Genomic DNA, 24,907 nt, shown 5'->3' with positions numbered 1-24,907 from the left:
AGGGTTTTCACCAAAGAGATACATCTGCACCCAGTGAGACATCTTTTGGTTTCATACAGGACGTTCTGGCTGTTTGTTACTATTCTTTGTATGTCACCTCTAAAAATATGTTGGGGATTTCCCTGGAGGACCACAGAAAAAAGCCTGTTGCAGACATCTAAAGAGTTCTTTCCGCAACATCCTAGACCTTAACACATTTTTGTTTCCATAAGCCCAAGCAACGGTTTCCGATAATGATATTGGTCTTTCCTGTTCTGTTTAATAATAGATTGTTATTATTTTTTTAAAAAGGGACAGATCTGAGACACACAGAGATTAAAGATTAACCCACATATGGTACAACATTGACTGCAAAAAGCATTTGGCGAAGGCCACAGGAGAACCGTTTCCATTCTTCAACAGCCAAAGAAGCAGAGTCCATGTTCTGCAGTTTGCCATTCTGATCTGGCTTTCAAATGAGGACTCCGAAAAATAGCGCAGCCAATATTATCGCCACTGCTCCACATTCCCTATGTAATCAGTAGTTGAATTCATGTTGCTCTGTTCTTTGTTGTGAACCTGTTTGGCCTTTTTCCTTTGCTCCTGACGCTTCCTCCTGGCTTCCTGGTGCTCCTTCTGTCTCATGAACTGATACCTTTGCAGAAAGAGATCTTTTGCATAATCGTACAGCTCCATGTCTAAAAAATTGAGGGCCTCAATGTGCTTCTGAGTCTCTTTGTCAATGTCTACACTGGAGGCCCTTGTGCTATTGTACTGTGTGAATGGCGAGATGAAGTTCATGTTAAACGTTTTCTCAAAGAGATACTGAGTCTTCCTTTGAAATTCTGTTAGGCCAAAGAAGGCCATGCGTTTCAGGTTCTCTTTGGCACTGTCTAGGAGAACCTTGTTCCGCTGTTCTTCTGGCATGACAGACAAATTGTAACATCCCACCAGGCTGAGATCAGCCAGCATGCGAACCTGGCGATTGTTGGCTAGATTGTACGGACAGTCCATGAACTCCTGCAGGGAACAGCCTGACCAGTCATCTCCAGAGTAACAGCTGGGCAACTCTTCAGAAGTTGGTGATCTCCCATCACACACGTGCAATGAAGCCTTCCACGTTGCTCCTCTTTGGACGTGACGCCATTCACTCAAGTACCGGGACACAGGATCCCGCAGGATTGTAATGTAGTAGAAATTCCTGGGGGGGGGGGGGAGGAGAGAAAGAGAATTTTTAAAAAACAGCATCAACTTGTGTGGTTTTATTAGCAGCTGGCTACAAATTTGGGAGGAGTTCCATACTGTTCTCAGGCGACTGATGACTTAGTCAAAAAGACCCCCAAGCCCAATGCAGACAAGGTGACTTGTTGGATGGCTGGGGAAGTCAATCCCTACCAAGCTACTATACTTTAAATAAATAAATGTCGTAGCAGATGAAGTCGGATGGGGGAATCACAAACACTTTCACAAACACAAAAGTGGTTCCATCAGAGGAAGCGCTTCACTGGATATATGTCAATATTTCTGCGACCCAACTGCAACAAATCTCACATTTGGCACAGGGTGCCATTTCAGATTTTAATAGAAGTTGGGGTAGGCACATTCCCCAGTAAACTCTAAAAGCCTAGATTTTTGGATATTATTATATATCTAGCAACAAAGCCTGTTCTGTTTAACAATACAATGGGCTCTAGCAGGGCCTCAAACAGGCAGAAATCGAGTGGGTGCATCTGAGGCTGGGGAGGGCAGCACAGGTGAGCTGGGCATGCCTGCCACTGAGGCTTGGGGAGGGCAGTGCAGGCGGGCTGCTCATGCCTGCCGCTGCCTCCTCATTGAGGCTTGTGGAGGGCAGTGCAGGCAAGCTGGCCATGCCCACCGCCACCCCCTCACCCCATCAAGGCTTGTGGAGGGCAGCACAGGCAAGCTGGGCATCAAGGCTTGGGGAGGGAAGCGCAGGTGAGCTGGTCATGCCCAATGCCGCCCCCATCCCATCGAGGCTTAGGGAGGGCAGCACAGGCAAGCTGGGCATCAAGGCTTGGGGAGGGCAGCGCAGGTGAGCTGGTCATGCCCACTGCCGCCCCCACCCCATCGAGGCTTAGGGAGGGCAGTGCAAGTGAGCTGGGCATGCCACCCCCCATCTCATCAAGGCTTGGGGAGGATAGCATAGGTGAGTCAGGCATGTCTGCCACCCCCCACCCCATCGAGGCTTGGGGAGAGCAGAGGTAGTGGGCTCGTCCAGCTCAGTTGTGGCTGGGGAGGGCTCTGCACGTGACTCACCTGTCCCACTCCCTCCCCAGCCAGGTGGCTCATCCATCCTACCTCTTCCCCAGCCAATCAGCTGGGGAGGGCAGGTGGTGGACTTGCCCGTCCCACCCCTTCCCCAGCTAATCAGCTGGGGAGGGCTTGTCCGTTGTCCCTCTAGGCCCTGCTAGAGCTCTTTGTATTGTTAAACACAATGGGCTTTGTTGCTAGTAGGGTAAATAAATGCAAGTTTACAAAGATATAACATTAGCAAAAATCCGATAAAAGGTTGAAGAAATGCTGAAACAGAGCATAAGCAATTCTAGGACTGACATTAGACAATACAGAACTACCCAGTACGCCTGCCAAGCAGATGTTCTACTACTGATCCACCTCATTTTTATGTACTGGCAACAACCCTATGAGGTAGGCTTAGGTTGAAAGTAACCCAGTGGTTTCAGCAAGGATTCAAACTTGGGTCCAACATTCGAATCGTTTTAACTGGTCATGCTGGGGAATGACCTTGGGACTTCTTGTATGCAAGGCCAATGTCACAACATGAAGCTGCCTTATACTGAATCAGACCCTTGGTCTATCAAATGGGGTATTGACTACTCAGGCTGGCAGCAGCTCTTGAGGTCTTTCCCAGCACTTCCTTCCTGATCCTAAGAACCGAACCTGGGACTTCCTGCATGCAAAGCAGATGCTCCATCCCTGCACCAGGGCCCTTAACGGAGAAGCTGATTTCTACTGAGTCAGCCATTCAGTCTATCAAGATCGGTATTGCCCACTCTGACTGGCAGCGGCTCTCAGTTCAGGATCTTCCACATCACCTACTGCCTGATCCTTCTAACTGGAGATGCCAGGAGTTGAACCTGGGATCTTCTACATGCTGTGCAGGTGCTCCTCCACTGAGCCATGGGCCCTCCACTGCTCTACTCTGTCACCCCGCTGAGACAACCTCACCCATGAATGAATGAAAATGCAGCTGGGTTGTGGAGTCAGAAAGCAATGGGGACTCATCCCTGCTACCCTTCATGCCTGCCTAGTGGCCCAAACTCAGCTGTGTGGCTGGAAGTCAGCATATTTCATTCACAATGCCGGAGAGTTGCTCGTTGCCCCTTCTACACTGATCAGCTGGGGAGGGCAGGTGGCAGGCTTGGCAGTCCTGCCCCTTCCCTGGCCGATTGGCGGGAGAGGGCGCAACTGCGCCTGCGCCAAAAGTGAGTCACCGGGAACATGGCTTGCCTTTTATATAGTAGGATTACTCTACCGATGCTATCAACCACTCGTCCTTTGGGATTCATGCCTCTGGTATACATGCTTAATACCTTGTCCTATATAAAATAGTTTGTCGTAAGGGTCATTCAGTTTCTAAAACCAGAGAATATCCCAGAGATGTTCCTAAAATCAGAAACATGATGGATTGAACTGCCCACCCCCAATTGTCCAAAAGTGATGCTTAGAATCAGAGGCGGCGCAAGGGTTTACTACGCTCACGGCCGGGCGCCCCTGCGTGCGCGTGCACCAGCCTGCGTGATGACATCACGCGTGACATCATCACAGGAGTGCACGTGCTGCCGCTGGCCCGACTGCTGCGGCGGGCGGCCTCCGAGCTCTCCCACTCAGTTGTCTACGCCGCCGCAGATGCCTGCCCGCGGTGGCTGCGCCTGGCCGGGGGCTTGTGCTGGCGGCGGCAGCGGCGCGGGGTGGGAGGGATAGGAGGCTGGTGCTTTGTGGCACGCGCTCCCGCGTGCCGCACCTCCTCCGGCGCTCCCTCCGGCACCCCGCGCCTGCGGCCACCGCCTAGCTGGCCTCAATAGGCCCGCCGCCCCTGCTTAGAATTAGCCTTGAGCAAGTACTGGCAACTTGATAACTGCCCAACTGTAATGGGCAGAGAGGTCTTCAATGCGCAAAGAAAACCTGCTTGCTCTGTTTTTCTAATTACCATGGCTTTTATCCATCCTGATAGAAATGAACCAAGTGGTGGTGCATTCTAGCTCAGACTGGGGCACACTGTCATCTGATAAAATCATACAAGCATAGCCAGAGGAAGCCACAATGTGGGAAACCTAACAAAGCATCGTGCTGCTATTTCTATTTATTAAAAGCATTTATATTCTTCCTTTCCAATACAGTTCAAGGTTGCTTATGGCAATCAATAAAACAGTAAAATCAAAGCTGTTGATTTTAGCACCCATGTGGCTAAGCATGACTACAAAGCCCCAGTTCAATTTTTTTTCTCTGCCACAAACTCAGTAGTAGAGAAGCCACAAGTCTTTTGGCCCCAATACACCTTCCATCCTGTGTCAAAAGTATAGCAACAATATTGGCCTATTTTATAGGGGCATTTGTAAAGATTACTGAGATAATGTATATGAAATTATTTATATACATGTGAAGTGTTAGTTTCTGGCTTATATCTCTATCACCTTTTTCTAAATTACAGACCCAAGGTGAGTTACCTTATACATTCAGGAAGCATCACTAAAAAACTCTTACACAATACAATTTTCCACAACATGTTTATGAGAGCTAGCACGATGCAGTGACTGGAGTTTTGGATTAGGAATGACGAGAACTGGGTTCAAATCCTCTCTTTGCCAGGAAACTCAATGAGTGACCTTGGAAAAGTCACCAACCTATTTCATAAGGTTTCTGTGAGGACAAAATAAGGGCAAGCAAACCACGTACACAATCCTGTTTCTTGGAGTGATAAAAAACAGATAGATCAACAATATTCTCCTCCAAAAGCCTTTTGAAAAATCAATACCTTGTTTTTGTGTTCCCTCAGAAAATAGTCAAAGATCAGCCTAAGCAAAAGTCCCAGGGGGAGGGGGGAGTTTGCCAACTGAAAAGGACCTGCCTGATGGAAATAAAATGGAGCCCACTCCATATGCCTCAAAGAGCCACTAGGTGTCACTGTTTATCTGGAAACTGACAGCAAACACATTTCATGGAAGGAAGCGCCTGCAAAATCTGAAGAAACTACAAAACATGTGCGCTGCTTCTACTCTAGTAATTTAAAATAGTAAGAAGCAAAAAAGAAACAGAATGGAATTAAATTTAAAACATGAGACAATGTGTGGGAACCCATCCATCGAGGTCATCCAGCCAGCATACTAAGTTTGAAGAGCAGATGCTAAAAATATCTTTTTTCTCCCTGCTTCTATAACCTTCAGGTAAAATCACACCAGAGGGATGAAACCTCTGAATAATGCACTTATTCCCAGGAGCTCAGGTAAGCTGACGTTGTGGAACCCCCTCCTTTTATCCTCACAAAGCCATGAGGCTTAGGAGGCTAATAAAAGGCAAAGCCACCTAGCTAAGGCCACCAATGAACTTCAGGGTCAACTTAATCATGGAAGCGCAAAGTTGCCACTGACTTGCATTTCCCTGAGAATGGCGTGACGTTTTTGACTCCTCAGACTCCCCATCGCACCCTACCACAAGCAGTAGGGAAATGTGAGGACACGTCAAACCAATGACAGTCATGTTGTACCTTTAATACATGTTTCTGGGGAGACAGACATGGCACAACAGAAGACAGGCATCCCCAAACGTCTAGTTAACTCCCCCACTGGAGCATGACACTAGCTCCCTCCCCAGTACAAAACCCAACACCATAGCTGCTCGACCACATCGACTCTCAAGAAATTCAGATTCTTGCCACATCATTACATGATACGAGATAAACACTAAAAGAGTCTAGAAGGTAAACTCTCTTAGAAAGTCATTGTCATGAAAACCAAGATTTCCCGAGAGGCTGTTTTGGAGAGCCTTGTGGTTAATTTCTAAATGCAGAGAGGATGACGTCTGAAGCTTTCCTCTAAAGTTCTGGCTCCTATTCCTGAATGTGTGTGGGCATGCTAGCACTGCTCAGGGGATCTGGGTCTTCAAGTTCATATGTACAAGAAACCTTTTTTTTTAAAAAAAAGCCTTTTTCATTTTAGCCATCCCTTATTAAGGAGGATGCAGAAAGCCTGTAGGATTTTGCTTCCTGACAATCTCACTTGTCATGTGAGCCAAGATCTCATAAAATGAGAACTCATGAGCACCCAATAAAGGTGATGGGCAATAGATTTAGGACAGGGGGGGAAAGTTCTAGTTCTACTCAACAAGCAGTTAAATGGTTGGATGCACTACCAGGGGATGCAGTGAGGGCCACTAGCTTAGATGGCTTGAAAACAAGATTCAGAATCATGGGGAAGAAGTCCATCAGTTGTTTGTAGCCGTGGTGGAACGTGGTGGAGCCCTGCACATCCAGAGGCAGCAAACCTCTAAACAGCAGTGCTCGGAGGCCACATCAGGCCTCAGCCTTCATGTCTGGCTTGTTGGCATCCCATGACAACTTGCTGGCCAGTGTGCAAGCCCAGACACTGGACCACACTGGCCACTGGCCTGATCCAGGAAGACACCGCTTACATATTAATACATTATACAAACTAAGAGGAAGCATGTACATCTGCAGAATTTAAACAGGTCACAGACTTTTGCTTTCCCTGACATGACATCCTGATTTCCTTTGCGCAACACTTTCTTTTCTCCCCCTTTTGAACAGAGTGCTAAACAGGTGCCAGAGATGCAGGAGCATTTGGGGTAAGACTAGAGAAGCATACCTGCAGAGACAGCCAAGGCTTTGTGGCAAGGAGGCGGCCAACAAAATCATAAAGACAAAGGTCTTTGCCCCAATCAATAAGACATTAATGTGGAAGGGAAACAACCCTTTTGCCAGAATCAATGCAATCCAAGTCTCAGCAGAGCTCAAATTCTTTAACCTATTTAGTTTTGTGCTCTCGGGTTGCAAGTGATGGAAGAGAATGATTCTGGTGTTAGTTAAAAGAAAAAGGGGGGGGGAGGAGAGAAGACATTGATGGATCTACAAAATGAACTGAGAGCACCAATTGTTTTGCAAAGCAGCTGCGAGTCTCCAAGAAAAATTGCTTCTTTCCCTGCTGAAGCCTCCCATAGCAACAGCACAAGAACTTTTCAAGTCCTGTGGAAACGCCTCTGTTAACACAGATGGATTTTCCAAGCTAACTAGTATTGATGCTCTAATTCTGGCAGACAACATTAGAAAAAACAGCAGCGAAGAGGAAGGTTAATTTGGGGACAGGGATCCTCTCTCTAAAAAGGAATGGCTGAACCAGGTGGACCCCTGAGCTGCTGAGGCTTGTGGTATTTTGCATGTATGTTGTGCATGCATGCACAGAACAGGTGCTGTGTTTCGGGACTGAAAAGCTTGCTAGGGGCTGAAGAGAATGTGAACAGTTGTGTGATTTGAAGCCTTTTTGGTTGCGTGTTTGTTTATATACGTATATATACAAATTCACATACACATGCATAAAAAAGCAAACCACTGTTTTTCACCATACCACACACTAGGGCTCATTTATGAACCTATGAAGTTGCAACATCTCATCAGCCACAGGACTAGAAACTTGCCTCTGTTTAAAAAATAAAACGGGTGACATTCTCAGAGCACCAAGTATCAGATGTGGTTCATGAATGCAGTCAATAGATAAGCCGAAGCTTGGTGTTAAACTATTAGCGCGTGGGTTATTCAGCTTAGAAAACAAGAAACAAGGTCCCATACTTGGAACACGTGTTCCGCATTAAGGCCCTGCATTTCTCTCTGGCTTGGACTGTATATCTGAGCCAAGAACTCTCTACCCTCCTCCTCCCACCCTGAACCCAACGTACTTGCAGATGTGGAGGAGGTAGCTCCAGTGAAGATAGCTGGCTAGCCAATGGCAGAGGGAGAGAAGGGTCTCTTTCTCTCCTTCCTCTTCCTTCACAGACTCCTCAAACAGCATTTGGGCAGTGTCTGTACTGCATCTGGCGCACCTTGGAAATGTAGCAGATGTTAAGTATCAGACACTTTGGGGGCCCATATTTTGAAGGTGCAAGAAGCACACCTCAGAGGCGCTAGTGGAGGAAGGAGGCAGGAACAAGGTGTTATATTTGAAAATTGGGGTGGAGGCTGGATACACTCCACTGATGAAAGATGCCAATGAAACTGTGCCAGTGCCTGTAAAGAAACCAGAGGCCTTAATATTTAGGAAAAGGTTTACTAGTAAGTAGGCTATCAGCTGGTAGCGAGCATTGCTGGGCTGAGGAAGACCTTGGCCTGGGACTTGGGAAACCTGCCGGCGGCCTGAGCTGCCACTGCAATGCTCACTCAATGGCATGAATTGTCCTGTCACCTTTCTCAGTCAACCAGCATGAGCCCGCATGTTTAAATGTCTTTCCAGCACCTGACTGCAGGTGGATATCAAGGCTTGTTGCAAAGGTTCAGGACAGCTGCCGGTACAGTTAATGATTTGCTGAAGTAAAGACAACAGACAAGAAATCAGGCTATGGCAGCTTACCGCAAATGCCTGTAAACTCCTTCCAATGAGGTTTTCTCGATGGGAAGATGAGCTATGAAGGCAAGTCAATGCAACTCTCCAAGGTCCTGGGCAGTTACCTTCCCCAGCTGTAACCTCTACAATCCCTTATCATGAGATGCCAGGGATTCAACCTAAGCCCTTCTACAGGCAAAGAAATGTGCTCTGCCACTAAGCCATGCCAGGTGCCATGCCTCAACTGGACTTCTGCAGTGAGCACTGGCTCTCCAGAGACTGAACGAGATCTTTCCATCCAGCTCTACAACCCATGGAGATACTTTAGCTAGAGATGAACCTTGGAATATAACTTGCCTCCTAAAGACTCTAAAGCGGCTAAGCTCCAAGGACAAATGGCTCCTGTAGGGACCAGGAACATTTTGAGTCTAACATGCATGTTCCTTCAGGGAATGGTAACAAAAAGGGAGAACAAGCAATAGGAAGGAAGTTGGTACTGCCTGTCCCAACTGAGCTTTGAGAGAGACAGAGCGCAAAGCTCAAAGCAGGGATTTGGAGTTCTTGAGGCATGAGAATGGAATTAAATCTGCACTTTGGGGAATCTGCTGATAGGGAAAGGAGAGAGACAGGAGCCCGAGGGAAAGCTGCAGCAGAGAAGAGTCAGAATGTTGGCACAGCTATCCGAAGAGAGAATGGTGCAGATCAGCCAAATTGCCCAGTCATCATCATCTGTCTTTTTATGACCGTTTTTATAAAAACACAAGGGCATCCGAGACACAGAATGGTTATGCTTCAGCTACGATATTAATTTATCCTTTAAAAACAACTCTGGTTACATTGACCCTACGGGTTCCATCCATTTAATCAACACTTAATGTGATTTCAGAAGTTTTCTGTCGGAGGAATTAATTTGAGGAGGGGGCTAAACTTTTTTTAAATGAAGGGAGGGACCACATATCTGTACGTTTTATTCATGTTCCTTTTGGACTGCTAAGCTGAGAATCAGGGGGTCTGGACAGCTGAGCTATCAAATGCTAATCCTTACTTCATTAGTCTTAAAGGGAAGGTTTGGGGGCTTGAAGAGGCAAGCGGCCCTAACCCAAATCCCCAATACTCAGAAATACAGACATTTTGGAGGTTCTAATTTGGGATATTCATTCCTGATGGCAAAAGAATCTGATTTAGATGGCATGAGATTATATACAAGAAGCAAACCTCCCAGCTGGAGAGACACCCAGCTCTCTCCTCAAGCCCAAAAGATGGAAAATGTAGCCCTCCAGAGATGGGGCTGAAGAAGGGGAGCCACTTCAAAAAAGGGCAACTTTTTATTGCATGTCTCCAGTCACAATTATTCAATCAATTCTGGAGAAGCTACTTTCAATCAGGACAGGCATAGCTGGGCTGGAAGGACCAACGGCATTGAGACCCTGCAAGCAACTTCATATACAGGGACTTTCAATAAAATTGGACATTTAAGAAAATGTATTGTCGAAGGCTTTCACGGCCGGAGAACGATGGTTGTTGTGGGTTTTCCGGGCTGTATTGCTGTGGTCTTGGCATTGTAGTTCCTGACGTTTCGCCAGCAGCTGTGGCTGGCATCTTCAGAGGTGTAGCACCAAAAGACAGAGATCTCTCAGTGTCACAGTCTTAAATAAAAATATTTAAGAAAATATTTTTAATTGGAGCCCATTTTCTGCTGTTTGTGTTTAATACGCTACAGAATAAAAACTCGACCTTGTTGTACTCTGTGAAATGTACAGAGCTAGAAGGATCTTATTGAGGTTTATAGCATTTTTCAAGGTCAAGCGTAAGAATTATTCAAGGAAAAGAGGAGGCAGAAACAGCACACTCTCTGGTAGGCTATGCAGAAGGTGTACTCCCATCTCCATTCCTGATGGCACAGGAGACTCATAAAAGTTCCAGTTTGGAGCCATGGCCCATTAAAGATAAAGACTCCATTTTTTCCCAAGCTGTGAACGAACATTTTCAGTGAACATAAACACAAAGTGCCTTTTAGGAACCATTCCCGTTTGCTCTTGTGAGCATCCAGTGAATTAAAGTATCATGTTACGAATGAAACCTTGCGACCACTGTCCTCAAGTGGAGCCGGGCGCGCAAGTCACTCTGCAATTGTATCTGTGAATGTGCTACCAGGCACTTATGGCTATAACCGGGATCCAAAGAAAAGAGCAGCCAAGTCCTGCATGCCCAAGGGACCCTTTAGCCTGTAGTTGCTGAAACAGCCCCCCCCCCACCATGTCATACAGAAAATCATTTATGGCTTTGAGACACCCTAAAAACAGCCTTCAATGTAGCACAGAGATTAATGAAAGAAAAAAATCAAAGGCATTGCTAAGAATTCTCACCATAAGTAGCTCTTTGGAATCAGCTTGTATTTTGCCAAAGCGCCACCACTTACCAGAAGATAGTAATTTGTACTCACTCAGACCCCACTTGGGCAACACGGAAACTGCTGCATTGCCTTTCTGTGTTGCTATTACAATGCAAGAAGCCCTCCATGTTTATGGGAAATACAAAGCACCACGGACAGTACCAGTACTCAGCAGAGCCTTGCCATACAACAGGTGTGGAAGCCTGTGCGATATAATCCTAGTGCCTGACTAGAATTGGGGAGATCCAGGTTCAACTCCCCCCACCCCAGTCATGAGACGCACTGGGTTCACATTCTCCCAGGACTGTTGCTGGGATGAGGTGGAAGAGAGGAAAGCCATGTGTGCTACCCTGAGTTCTGTAGAGGAAAGGAGGAACAAAAATATAATAGATATTTCGTGCAGCTGCATCCACATTAAGTAGAAGCAGTTGTAAGAACTGGTTTCAGGCTGTACACAGGTATTTCCATGGCACATGACCAGCAAGAGAGTTCCCATCAGCAACGGCTTACGGAGCTCAGAAGGTGGCAGTTTTTCATTTTCCAGAGTCCAGCCACCCTCCCAAGAATCTTAATGCCTCATTGATTAATAATACAGTGCATAAAGATTTCATATTTTCTCCATGCCCTGCACAGAGTGATATATTATGGAAGCAAATCTATTTTGCCACAGAAAAGTTTGCTTTAGGAGAAAAATTTGGAGCTCTGACATTTGGGAAATTACAATCATCCGTAAAACACGGTTGATATGCCATGGCTAACATTTGCATCACTTGTTATGTAGCCAGAATATTGAGGGTAGAGTCTCTGATATAGTTTTACAAAAGCCACAGTCCTTTGGTGAAAAATATATATATATTTGAAATAAAATCACCATTGCCATTCTGATCAGGAAGAGCATGACTACAGGACCTGACAGCACAAAACGGCCCCAGTGATATCAGCTCTTGGTAAGATGGCAACCTTCTGATGCTTCCTTCATTAGGCAGTAACAATAACCATAATGAAGAAGTGAACTGCGGCTCACGGAAGCTCATACCCTACCATTGATTTTGTTAGTCTTATAGGTGCGACTGGACTCTTGCTCTTTTCCAATAACAATAATGTTAATGTATACTAAACCCAGTCCTGATACATTCTGAGTTTGATATCACTTTGTATCCAGTATAGAGAGTCAGCGTCTGTAGTGGTTAGTGTTAGATTAGGATCTGAGAGATCTGGGTTCAAGTCTCCACTCTGTTACCATGGAAGCTCACCGGGAGACCTTGGGCCAGTCACTCCCTCTCAGCTTAACCTACTTCACCGGGGGTGGGGGTGGGGGTGGGGAGGATAAAATAGAGGAGCAGCAGGTCGTAATCTGCTTCAAGTCCCCACGGTGGAGAAAAAATGGGGCATAAATATCTAAATAAATAAATAGATTCATGAATTGCACAAATATTGCTGATAATGTACTTGGTGCATGCTTGCACATACCATAGCTTCTCCACCAACATCACCTATTTGACAAGTAAAATGCATGAACACTAAGCCCCCAATCATTTTTAGCACACATCTGAACAGTTTGGGAACTGAAACGTAAGATAACAAAAAAAAGCAAGTCTGTGTCACAAGACAAAAAACCGCACCTTTTTGTCAAGTACTTTAGGAATTCTTTAGTAAGGTATGTCACTGGACCACATGGATGCAACCCACTTATTTGGCTACACCATGCTCATTCCATCAATATTTCATGAAGCAACGAAGGATCTGTGCTCTGAACACCGAAGTCTCCCATTTAAAATCTCATTTTAGCCAGGAATTCATGAGGCAGCATTAAGTACAACCCTATTTATCACAGCTCCTCATCTGCAATATGAGGATAATAAAACTCATACATGATTCACACTGATACTCAAAGAGTGCTATATAAATGCTTAATAAGAAAGAGAACAGGAGAAGATGTTCAAATTGGCATATCTATTTCCTGGCATCAGATGTTGTAGAACGTAGAACAAGGAAGAAAAAGCTACCCAGTTAAAAGTATAAAAAGGCTGCCAAGATCTACACAGGCATACAAATAGCTTCAAAAAGAGAAAGGTGATTGGTGTTCTGATTGCTGATGTCACAAAAGCACTCATAGTGCCCTCAGGCAGTGGAAAGTAGTGATCCCAAGGAAGAGGCACCAGAAAATGCTCTCCTCCGGGAAGAAGGCTGCAGTCTATTACTTGCCTCTCCTCAGATTTTCAGTGGCATTTCTTTTGCCTGCAAATAGGGATCCTTGAACACACCAGTTTGGTTCACTGTCTGTTTGCTAGTCATAAAGAGGGAGCCATTTTTTAAAATCAGTTTGACAATCCATGACTAGTATGAGCCTATTTGTTGAGCTATTTTTGCATATTCAAACAGTACGGCGCAACTGAAAGTGTTTCACACATGCACATTCTCCCATAACCTCCTACTTTCCTCCTCCATCCCAGATTTGTTGTCACAGCAGGCTGCTCAGCAGCAAATCCTACGAATAAACTGTGAGAAAATCAGTCAGCCAGTGTTGATAAATAAACATTGTATTTAAAAAAAAAAAGGATTACTGTTTGGTGTTCATTTGAGTCTGTGTGATCGATATTATTTTGTGCAAGTGCATTTTCACACAGCCTTCTGGGAGGCCCAGTTCCCCCCTTCATGTCATTTAATTAACTGACCTGACCATTTATGACCCTGGGTAGAACCGTATCACCTACTGTACAGATGCAAAAGACCTTGCAGGGCAAGGAAATGAAAATCCACTACCACAAGGAAACAAAACACACCAGCACAGCTACTGCCCAGCTGCAAAGCTGTTGGCAGATGGGCAAACTGATTGGCTGTTTGGCTCATAGATGGTTGTGGCTGTCAAGCACGGTATGTTCACCATGGCATTCCTACCTGTGAAGGGACTGAGGAGGAGAAAGCAGACAGACTCACAGACACATGGGACAATGCTATAGAAGGCGCCCTGCCAAGCATAATTAATGCACTGAATTCTAATACATTCTCAGCCAGGCAACAAATGATGGACAGAACGCCAAGCAAAATGTTTGCAGTACCAGCCTCCTATAATTTTAATTTAAGCTCCCATTGATTTCATTTAGTGCAGGCAGGGTGTGCGCCGAGGGAGTTGGTATCAATTGAAAATACCAAGAGCAGCCCTAACCCACTAAGGCACTTCGGTATTACCAAGTAATGGAAGGGGATTCTCATTTAATTGAATTGGAAAGGCAACACATATTAGCTAAGGAAACTTAATCAGTGCAATAAAATTAAAATGGGGCAGTCAGACAACCCATCCTGATTAAGTCACTTGCAAACAGTTCGGCAATCATCATGGAGGCTTGTGGTGTTAATGATCTAAAGTCACTCGGGCCCCTCGGGGGAGGAAGTTGGAATTTTATAGCAGACAATTAGAATATTTAAAACCCTGGCTTTTACAGACAAATCTTGCTTCCAGGGCTGATGCAGAGGTTCAACTTCTGACTCTTCCAGCGAGCAAGCCAGACATTTGCAAGTTTGCCTTTCATGGAACACCTCTTGCAGAATGTTGAGGCAGACTTGTCAGGAGTGCATGTGTGTGTGTGTGTGTGTGTGGGTGTGGGGGGGGGGAGGCGGAATACAAGGAATTCACATGAAGTCTGCCAGTCTGTGGGGTGTGTGCAGAATTACCTTTTGCACCCCATAGAACTCTGATCTGCTCTGATCCTACCTATCTGGACCTCTCTTCTGGTGGCTGCTTGTAACTCCAAAAGCTGAGGCTACTAACTCAAAATTTCAAAGCGTGTGTCTGTAGGAGGGAAGATACCACAGAGTTGCAATGTCTGATCTATGGAGTTCTGGGGAGCGACAACATTTTGCAATGAGAGCTCTTTTGTTGTCATCGGTAGAGCTATGACATTCTTTCTAAGAAGAGTCCCTTAAAATATGGGACACCAGCCAACTCTAACTGCAGGTTCAGTTGTAGAAGAATTTCTGGGACTTACAGAATGATTTTAATAGGTACTTCTGCCATCTTATTTCAAAGCCTGGAAGCAGAAATGGTTTCTCTTGCAATGGCTAAAGACCTCATACAGTGCAGAGAGAATCCCTACAAATCAAAGCTTCCCTTCAAAACCATAAAAAGGAATGATTCACCTACATGGAAGCCAGCACTGCCTGCCCTCCTCCTGACAGTCAAAGGTACTTGGAAAAAGTTAAAAGCCACATGGTCATGGCTTGGCACCCCTATGAGATTCTCTGGGGCTACATTTTGTGGTGCTGTAGCCTCAGGGACTCCACATACAATAAAGAGAAACAGACCCTTCAGCTACATGGCTTTGCTTACCTATGCTCAAACAGTCTGGACTGTTTTTAAGATGCTTTGGGTCCAAAAGAAACACAAAGATTGAACTTTAAGCATTTCATTTACTTTCTTTACTCAATGAGTGACTGAACTGTGAAATTAATTGCCAGAGGGATCTAGTGAGGTCCATGAGTACAGATGGCTTTAAAAACGGATTAAACGGAGTCACAGAGGATCAGCGGCTACTAGCCATGGGGATCAAAAAAAACCTTCACAGTCAGAAGAAGTAAACATCTGAGAATTAGTGCCAGGAAGCAACATCGGGGAAGGCCTTGGCCTCTGTGCCGATTGCTGGACCTTCAGGACAAACGGTTGGCCACTGCGTGAAACAGGATGCTGGACTAGATGGACCACTGATCTGATATAGCAGGGCACCACTTAAAATAAGGCCTGAGTGGAGGACATGTGCCCCACTTGCTTAACTGTTAATAGTCTCTGGCTGAGACAGAGTCATAGGCTGTTTTCACATGTCTTACCAGCTCTGGTACATCACACAAAGCTCTCGCAAGAACAGCGTCTTCCTGGCACGATTTTACAGCTCTTGCATGAAATTGCACCAGGAAGACGCTGTCCACGTGGGAGCTTTGCGTGATGTACCAGCGCCAGTAAGACGTGTGAAAATGGCCCCAGAGGGAGAATTCATAGGAGAGTCAGCATGGCTGTGTCTTGGTAGGGTTTGAGACAGAATCTTGGATAGGAGAGAGTCAGGTTGGAATTCTCATCTAGCCATGGGGTCATCTTGACCCTCCATCTGCCTCTCCACTAAAATCTGCACCACCTTGAGCTCTCTGGAGAAATGGATGGAATGCACAAGGGAGGTATAATGAGACATTCCAACTGTGGTAAGTCTAACAGACTTCCCCTTCCTTTGAGCCACTATGCAGGTAAAAGGCCTCCTGAGCACAAAAAGCAGATAAGCTCCCTTCGTTATTTATGACATTTGTAGCCTACCTCTCCACCTAAAAAGCAGGGGCCCAAGACAGTTCACAATATATCCGAAGCATAAAAACATATCAACACTGCAAAAGTTAAAAACTTCCAGCTACGTTATCCATCACCCAACCAACAGTGGAAACTGACAGCCATAACAAAGCTTCTCCTCAGCCATAATAAAGCTACAGTAAGGCTATGTTATTATTACTACTACAAGTTGGGGACTCAAAGAGGAATTGCAGAAGGTAATCCCCCTCCACCAAACCCAAGAATTCTCTAAACTCCGAAGGGCTTGAGCAGGCTGTAAGATGTTGCAGCCATTCAGGAATACTTTGAAGGTAAACAGTGTACGACTATACAGACTGATCACCGTGAAACCGAGGAAAGGAGAGTGAGGCCCAGCAGACACCTTCATAACAGCTTGCACAAACTGAGCCTGTAGAGTAATGAAACAGAAGACCTGGCCCAGAACTACTCCACACTGAGATACCCTGGAAATATAGCAACACATGGAGGAGACTTCTGAATATTACACCACCAAGTTTTCCCTCAGACTTGCTATTCAAAATTTCATGCTCCCAAAGCTCCCCTTCGCAGCTCATTCTCTTCATCACTATGCCATGCCCGCTCATTTCCTCCTTCAGAAATGTTACCTTCATACTCATAAATCTCTTGCCAGTGACACAAAATCAGGGATGATATCCATTACACACTAAGAATGAACATTGTGGGAAAAGTCTTAGAGTCATTTTGCTGTCTGTAAAACAAACAGAGACCTCCTTCACAATATATAAGAGCTGATCACCCATGAAACAAGTTGCCAAGGAAGTTATGGGAATATTCTTTCCTTGGGGAAATTTCATTGGAAGGCCTGGAAGCCATTAGGGATGGCTTTGGTATGAAGCTACCTGGATCTCAGACACAAGTGTGGATAAGTTGGCAACACTTTCCACTTTAAATGTGGCTCCTAAACAATAACAAGGGTCTGGTCTGCAAGGTCCTCTTTCCAAACTAACGTTTCAAAAAGATGGTGCTATCCTTTGCATTGAGTTATTTGAGAAAACAAAAAATTATTCCCTGACATTTTAATTACCAAGTACAAATGTTACTGCAAGCAAGGAATGGAACAGATGGTGCCCTGAATTCTCTGCAAGGGAACCACTGTCCCCTGACAAATTTTACTGCTTACTGATCATCAAACACTATGTCCTGACATGTATTAACCTCCCCCTCCCCCCACCCCATCCCTTCTAAGGAAAGAAGTCAAAAGAAACTTGGAAAAGCCGCTTTGGATATGGGGAAAAACAAACAGTCTATTTGAGCACATACACCTTTCCTCTCGAATAAAAGGTCTGCAGCTTTATATTCTACTACAAGCAACAGTGTTATGCATATTCAAACACAATCAGAATTAGGGGACTTGGGGTGGTGGTGGTTAAACTTAAAGGCCATTTCAAACAGTACATGGGACCAGACCAGGGTCTGCCACAAAGTAAGCACTTCACATAGAACTGCAGCCAAACCTGGCTCATTGATGGGAGAATGATACATGTTTGCAGAAGACATGCAGGGGAGAATTCACATTATACTTTTAAGTGCACACTGAAATAATATTATATGTCCACTTAAAAAAAGTAAGACTTGGTTTTGAGTAGCCAGTAACGCAAGTCATAATACAACATAGTATTATGCAGAGCCACAGCAATCTCTGCTTGGCACAGCCTGCTTCCCATACCTTTGGATGCTATCTGCAATCACATGCAGAGATGGACATTCTTGGTGGTTGCATCCTAAGTCACACTCTAGATTTAACATAATCAAAGTCTTTTTTTTAAAATCACAATACACAAAAACCAAAATAGTCTTTTTCAAAGCCAGTGCATGTTGTTTAATTACAGTTCCATAGACTGAAATTGGCCCCCAACAATCTATTAAATCCTTGTAGCCCTGATCAATAATATTTGGCATTTAACATGGCAGATTAAAAATGCTTGATACTTTACAGAATTGCCTTGTTCCGCAGAACAGCCCTGCAAGACCAAGATAAAGAATGCTGAGACAGAGGACTGCTTGAGACAGCATAGATTGGATCCAGCCAACCTTCAAGGAGCCTTCCTCCAGCCTAAGGAGCCCTCTGCCAACTTCTCTTCCTTCAATGGAATCAAAGAAACATTGGGTTGGAAGGTACCTCTGGGGGTCATCTAGTCCAACCCCCTGTACAATGCAGGAAATTTACAACTACTTCCCCCTGACACCCCCAATGACCCTTGCTCCATGCCCAGAAGATGGCAAAACACCATCAGGATCCCTAGCCAAACTGGCCTGGGGAAAATTGCTTCCTGAGCCCAAAGTGGTGACTGGCATTACCCTGGGCATGTAAGAAGGGGCCACAAAAACTAAGCACTGATGTAACCCTTCCTGCCCTCCCTCTCATGATCTGCCTAGGTTCACAGAATAAGCATTGCTGTCAGATGGCCATCTAGCCTCTGCTTAAAAACCTCCAAAGGTAGTGCCACATAAGTTGGAGAAAGGCTCCTTAGATTGTAGGAAGGCTTCAAATTTGAGCCAAAGGGAAAGATGGGACATAAACACCTAAATTAACAAACTGCTCAGTGGAGTAGGGGGGTGAGTTAGGATTCAACCCCAGGTGATCAATCCCTCAGGTCATTAGGGACAGGAATATGTTTTTGGATTTCATGTGGGCTGTCTTCCCCTTTGCTCTGCTCTGCTTCGCTCCCTTCCATGTCTAAGCAAACAATAGTTTGCTGCAACATCCAAATATTATCTCTAAATCAGTGACTGAAACACACAGTTAACTGCTTTTAATCTCAAATTTGGAGACAAACTCTGTATAGAGGGAACTGAAGTGTGCAAGGGGATGATGGGGATTCCTGATCCTCCGAAGCGTGTCTGAACCAGGTCAGAAAGAGTGATCTGCTCAGAGTCCATGGCAGTGGCACACTGGGAACACAGGTCACCTAGAACCAAGCCTTAATCTGTACTAGACCACACTATCAATAATAATGTTATCTAGTCACCTAACTAACAAACCTTCTGCCATAGGTAATCGTAAGTGTGCAAGAGCTCACTGCTGATTTCTTCAGCATAAGGCAGCATGACTTTCATTCCCAGGGAGAAGCTCAGTTAGCCAACTTGTTTACTTCACTACAGCCCCTCAGGGAATCCCTCTGTTTACCTGTGCTGGGTACCCAGAGGATTGATGCACATCTCTAAACTCGCCCCCCTGTGCTTCTTTTTTATTCCTGCTGCCCTGGAGGCTTCACATTTTTCTGTTTTGGTTGAGAAGACCTAAATGGGTGCCCCCTCAGAGGCCTGTCAAGCACTGCTCTTGAACTCTCTCTGCGGGCCAACGCGGGGAGACACAAACACGGTTCTCCATCCTCTAGAGGTGGCAACATCTTGTTCCTGCACTGAAAATAGTTACATGCTGCAGCAGACAGCTGACCTTATTTTATTAGCATCTGCTGCTGCTCTCCTTTGCAGCACCAAGATAATTTAGAAGACAAGACAAAAAGAGACAATATAATTACAGGCACCTTCAGAGAATCATGGCAGAGGCATGCTGGAGGCTGAGAGAAAATGTTGAGAATCTGCTACTATCACTTCTTTTAGGAAGAGCAAAAGACAAAAACAGGAGTTTGTGAGAAAATGCAAGTTATGAAAAGGGTAGAAAGTGGCATATAACATATTCCACTAAAAATATAATAATCGTTGTATAATATTTATGGCTTTCCTTAGCTGAAAGAGGTTCCTAAAACAGGGAACAATTAGCTGATATGGGCACTGCTTATGCTGATTCCAGCTGGTTTCAACTCACTTTTGTACTTTTAACATTTAATATAATTCTAAACAGGATACTTTCCCACAAGCATTTTTTTCCTCTCAGTCACACTGCATTGTAAGCTTTGTAGTCTATAGTTATTAAGCAACCAGACTCAAGTACATGTAACAAGGCCTTCTCAGTGGCGGTTCTCAGGCTGTGGAATTCTCTATCCCAGGGCAGCTCCTTTATGTTTTTGACCATGTGTTTATGTTTTTGAAATTGGTCAAGACTACTTTATTTGGACAGCATTTGATGGTTTTTATCTACTGATTTCTTTACTTTACATTTGTTCGTTTGAATTAGGCCTGATATACTTGCTGATTTCATGAGTTCTTTTTTTAAAAAGTATGTATGAACTTTTGTATTGGCTGCTATCATTTTCTTATGAGTTTTTAATTATTGGTTTTTGTTTCTGCTGAAGTTTAATTTATGCCTGTCTTTATTTTGTCATAAGCCACTTTCTGTGCTGTTTTAACAGCAGGAAGGGAGGGGAGAATATACATTTTTGAAATAAAATATTACTACATATTACATGGGCAATAGAATAACTGTGGATTCATAAATTATAGATTAGAAATTCCATCATGTAATGTGGCTGCAGGCAAACTGCATATGCACAAAAATACTCAGGCTGAAATAATGTTAAATATGGGAAAGGGCACAATGGACCAGAACAAAGGGAACCAGCAGCACTTTGCAGATGAAAAGACATACCCTGTAGTGAGCTACTCGATATAAGACAGACCTTCAAGGCACTGGGCAATTGGGCAGCAACTGCTATTGCCAGGACAGCAACATCATCATTTAAGTTGATCCCAGACTTAATCAAGCATCCACTACCTTTAGCGGGGAAATCTTCCAAAATTATCTAATCGGTTTGGATAATACAAAAACATTCACCAAGAATGCAAACTGGCACAATGCCTATGTACATTTCCACTTAATGAAGCCATTTCCCTTTCATGATATGCAATAACCGTGGCCCAAATCGAACTAGCTCTCATTGAAATGGTCTGCGGGAAAGAAAACTTAATCTTTGTAAGGCTCTCTGTTGAATGCCTTCATCTATCTTCACTGCCATGAGCGCCAGCTGAAAAGGAAGCCACTGTTTGGCTTGTGGTATCCTTGTAGCAATTACTCAGAGAAACTTTCTCTGGGAAATCATGCATGGCTCCTCTTCTGTCTTTTAACATTATGAGGATGTCATAAGAGCTTCTCTTAACTTTGTGCCTGGCTTTCATTCAAAGAGAAATTGCTTTTGAACTTGGAGGTTTTGTTTAACTTATAATGACTAAATCATCAAGACGCCTATTTGATGAGAATCTTGCTTGGTTATTTGCAGCCAGTTACTCTCTTCCAGCCTAATCCAGCTCACAGGGTTGTTGTGAGGATAAAATGGAGAAGGAGACACCACGTTACTGTCCTTAACTTTGCGGAGGAAAGGAAGGATAAAAGTATGATAGGCAGGCATCTGTCTTATCCATGCAAATACCTGTAACTATATCCTGCATCAGTGAATTCCGCAAGCTAATAATGCATTAATGTAGTACTTTCTTTAGTCTATATAAATCTATTGCCCATCAGCTTCACTGGGTGCTCCTGAGTTCTTGGAAAGGGCAAAAGCTCTTTTTCTCTCTACTTTCTCCAAACTATACATAATTTTATAAGTCTCTCGCATGTCATCTTTTATCTTCTAAGTCAAACCCCCTCCACCATGCAACCTCTTAGCTTTCATAAGGAAGGAACTTCTGCTCCTTAATGTTTTTAATTGCCCCTTTTTAACTCTTTACTGTTCTGAGGTGGTGTGATCCAAGATGGAAATTAAGTGGGAGAGTCCTGACATAGGTAGAATAGGGGAAAATCTTATTTTTGATTCTTCTCTCCCCCCAGCCCAGGTGGGGGTGGGTCTTCTGTTTTAAAAGTCCCTACAAACAGAAAGCAAACAAGGCAGAATGCAGGCTAGGCTTAATCTGTTCTCTCTGATGTGCTGTTTTTCTACTTGTAGGACAAGTTTTTTTAAAACTCACACAAAAGTTCAAAGAAGTCATTCCCCCCCCCCATCCACTGCATCCTGAAGTAGTACAGTCCTCTCAAGCCCCTTCAGATTCTAATACCCCACTGTGCTGCATGCATAGGGAAGGCAAACCCTCAAATGCAGACCTGAAAAAGAAAGGGGAATCAAATGATGTGCAGGCAATGTGAACCAGACTTTGGGGGCTGAATGTGAGAAATGACTCCATGACAATGCTGACGCCAACATGGGGATGCTGATGATCTTCTACCCGCAGTGTTAGACCGGTGACAGTCCATTCGCGTAAGCAAGTCACCACTTCATACACACAGCACAACACCCTTCCAGTGATGCTCGTCACAAAGAAACAGAGCATAACAAGCTATCATGCATCAGATCAACTGGGGAAGGAATGTGCAAGGGTCACACTGCCCGGAGAGTTCAGCCCAATGATCAGGAAGCAAACTAGAGACCCACTTTTGTTGGAGAGTGGGGGCATTTCCCATGGGCACTGAGGGATGCTCCACACTTGGAAATGGTAAACGTGTTTTCAGTGTATTCAGGATAACACTGTGTCTGATTAGGCATGTGGTTCTGTGATCATAGTGGGTGGCCAAATCTCTCCTTTGGGCATCACAATGGTCTCCTTGGTTGCCTAAAGTGGGCACGGGAGGCCATGGAGGGGTCAGGAGCGAGTCTCTTGCAACAGGGCAATCCCCATATAGATCATTTTGTTCTGGAGCTCTAGATCATTTTGTTCTGGAGCTGTCTTAGTTTTACCTAGTATTCATGGCTATATAATTTCTTTAATTTGTATTAGGCTTTAATTCCTATGAGTCACTTTGGGGTCTAGCTTTTGGCTGAAAAGCATGGTAAAAATAACAAATAAGAGATATAAAAATATCACCTTGCAGGATCAGACCAGTGTCTGCCTTGTCCAGCACCCTCATTACAACCGTATTTTTTCATTTTTATAATTACCATCCCACTAGCTCCACCAGAGACGCTTGAGGATACTTACAGACTATTTTTTAAAATCACATTGAAAATTAATCAACAGATAAATAATTAAATCAAAAAGTCTGGGTAAACAAGGACGTTATGTCGTTGGCACCAGAAATTTAGAACAATTGACACAATAATCTCAATGGGAAGGATATTCCGTATTTGAATACCATCTCATAGAAACCCCTAACAGGGCCACCAATTTGTAGTGCAATTAGAAGCAGACCTACACCCTTCTAAGTACAAGTCAATGGATGTAGAAAGGTGTGACTCAGTTTAGGATTGCACTGCTAATTTCAGTCATGACCAGCGGCTAGCTAGATGCTTCTGGCAAGTCTACAAGCAAGGCTTGATGCCAGCAGCTCCTGTACACAGCACTTGGAATTCTATGGTATATTGCTCTTGCGCATGGAGGCTCTATGTAGCCATCCTGGCTAATAGCCCCTGTTAATTTATTATTCTATGACAACCTGGTGTTGCTTTTATAAGCCACTTTGGGTCTCCAGAGAAAGATAGGGAACACTTCCATGAACAAATAAATTGAACTGTCCTCTGCAAATACCCCCTTCTCATTTAAAGCCACCTAAACTAATAGCTGTTAAGCCATCACAGAGCCTATGAGCTATAAGAGATGATGGAGACAACTCAAACATATATCTTTCATTCCTAGGAGCGAGAACAGAGGTTGTATTAAAACAGGGGCATTCACAGTCTACATTTTGAATGCATAAAACATTATAACCATTACAGTTTCACCTTAACACTGGGAGACTTTGTTGTTGCCGTGACATAACTTATTGCCGGATTAGAGCCCTCAGCGCGGCAAAACCATTCCTCACCGCCTCCATCCCCACAAACACAACTTGGAGAGGCAGGTCGTGATCTCTATCAGCACTGTGCTTACCACACGGCGATTGCAACACGTCCTATTATGGCTCTGCCTGCCGAGCCTGCGTGCCCTGGCACGGCTGCCGGCAGCTCCTAATGGAATTACATAATTGGAGGCATGTCATCTAAATCTGAACAAATTGGATTCCCTTGTCATGTGCTATTGAATCAAAAATGGGAAGGAATATTCAAGGCTCTCATCTGTGGCAAGCCAAAGAAAGCAAAGGCAGCGACCCAAATGTTCCAATAAATGCAAGAGTCATAAAAGAGAATGCTTATGATAAATAGGGCAAAATAAAGAAATGGCAAGAAATAAAGGTTCACTCCAAATCAATCACTTTCAGATAAAAATAATAATGATAATGGCAAGTTGTGTTCAAGTATTATACCCCATATTTACTGATAGCATTTCAACCACCAGCTGACATGCCAAAACCATCTTGGTCCTAATTTACTAGAAGGATTCATAATTTGGGTCTGGGAGGCCATATATTCAGATAATTTGGGAGTGGAGTTTGTGTTAATTGCTCCCATTTATCCCTCCTCCCTACTCATGGTCTGAGCCGCTGACTCCAGCCACGATGAAATACACCATTTTTAATCTCTTCCGCAGAAAACCTACAAGAATTATGCAATTAAATAAGTGTCTCTCTCTTAAAGCTTTGAAAGCAATTTTTCTTGTAAGTGCATCAAATGTCTACTTAGATTTATATACACATAAAACAAAAACTGTCTAAGATAAAAATTTACCTTACAGGTTTGACCATGGACATATCAAAACAGGAGAAAATGCTACTGAAGTACCACCAATATAGACCAATTGACCAAAACTGAGAAAGTGAAAAATTGGCATGCTCACAGATATTAAGCTCCCGCACTCCCCAGTTTGGGAGAATGAGGCAGTGGAGCAGATACTACCTTTAGA

The 24,907-nt window shown here is 44.3% G+C and overlaps 1 protein-coding gene across 1 annotated transcript in view; it reads right to left on the bottom strand.

The window, feature by feature from the left end:
• Positions 1-210: 210 nt before the first annotated feature.
• HS6ST2 (heparan sulfate 6-O-sulfotransferase 2) overlaps positions 211-24,907 on the bottom strand; it is a 175,356-nt gene continuing 150,659 nt past the window's right edge. Inside the window, exon 2 of the mRNA XM_054996801.1 lies at positions 211-1,180. Coding sequence (XP_054852776.1) covers positions 487-1,180 — 694 coding nt within the window. The 3' untranslated portion in view covers positions 211-486. The remainder of the gene's footprint in view (positions 1,181-24,907) is intronic.

This window comes from Eublepharis macularius, chromosome 13 (assembly GCF_028583425.1).
Source record: "Eublepharis macularius isolate TG4126 chromosome 13, MPM_Emac_v1.0, whole genome shotgun sequence".
Taxonomy (NCBI): Eukaryota; Metazoa; Chordata; class Lepidosauria; order Squamata; family Eublepharidae; genus Eublepharis; species Eublepharis macularius.
Note: the sequence above shows the minus strand (reverse complement) of the source record. Positions and strands in the feature narration are given on the sequence as shown.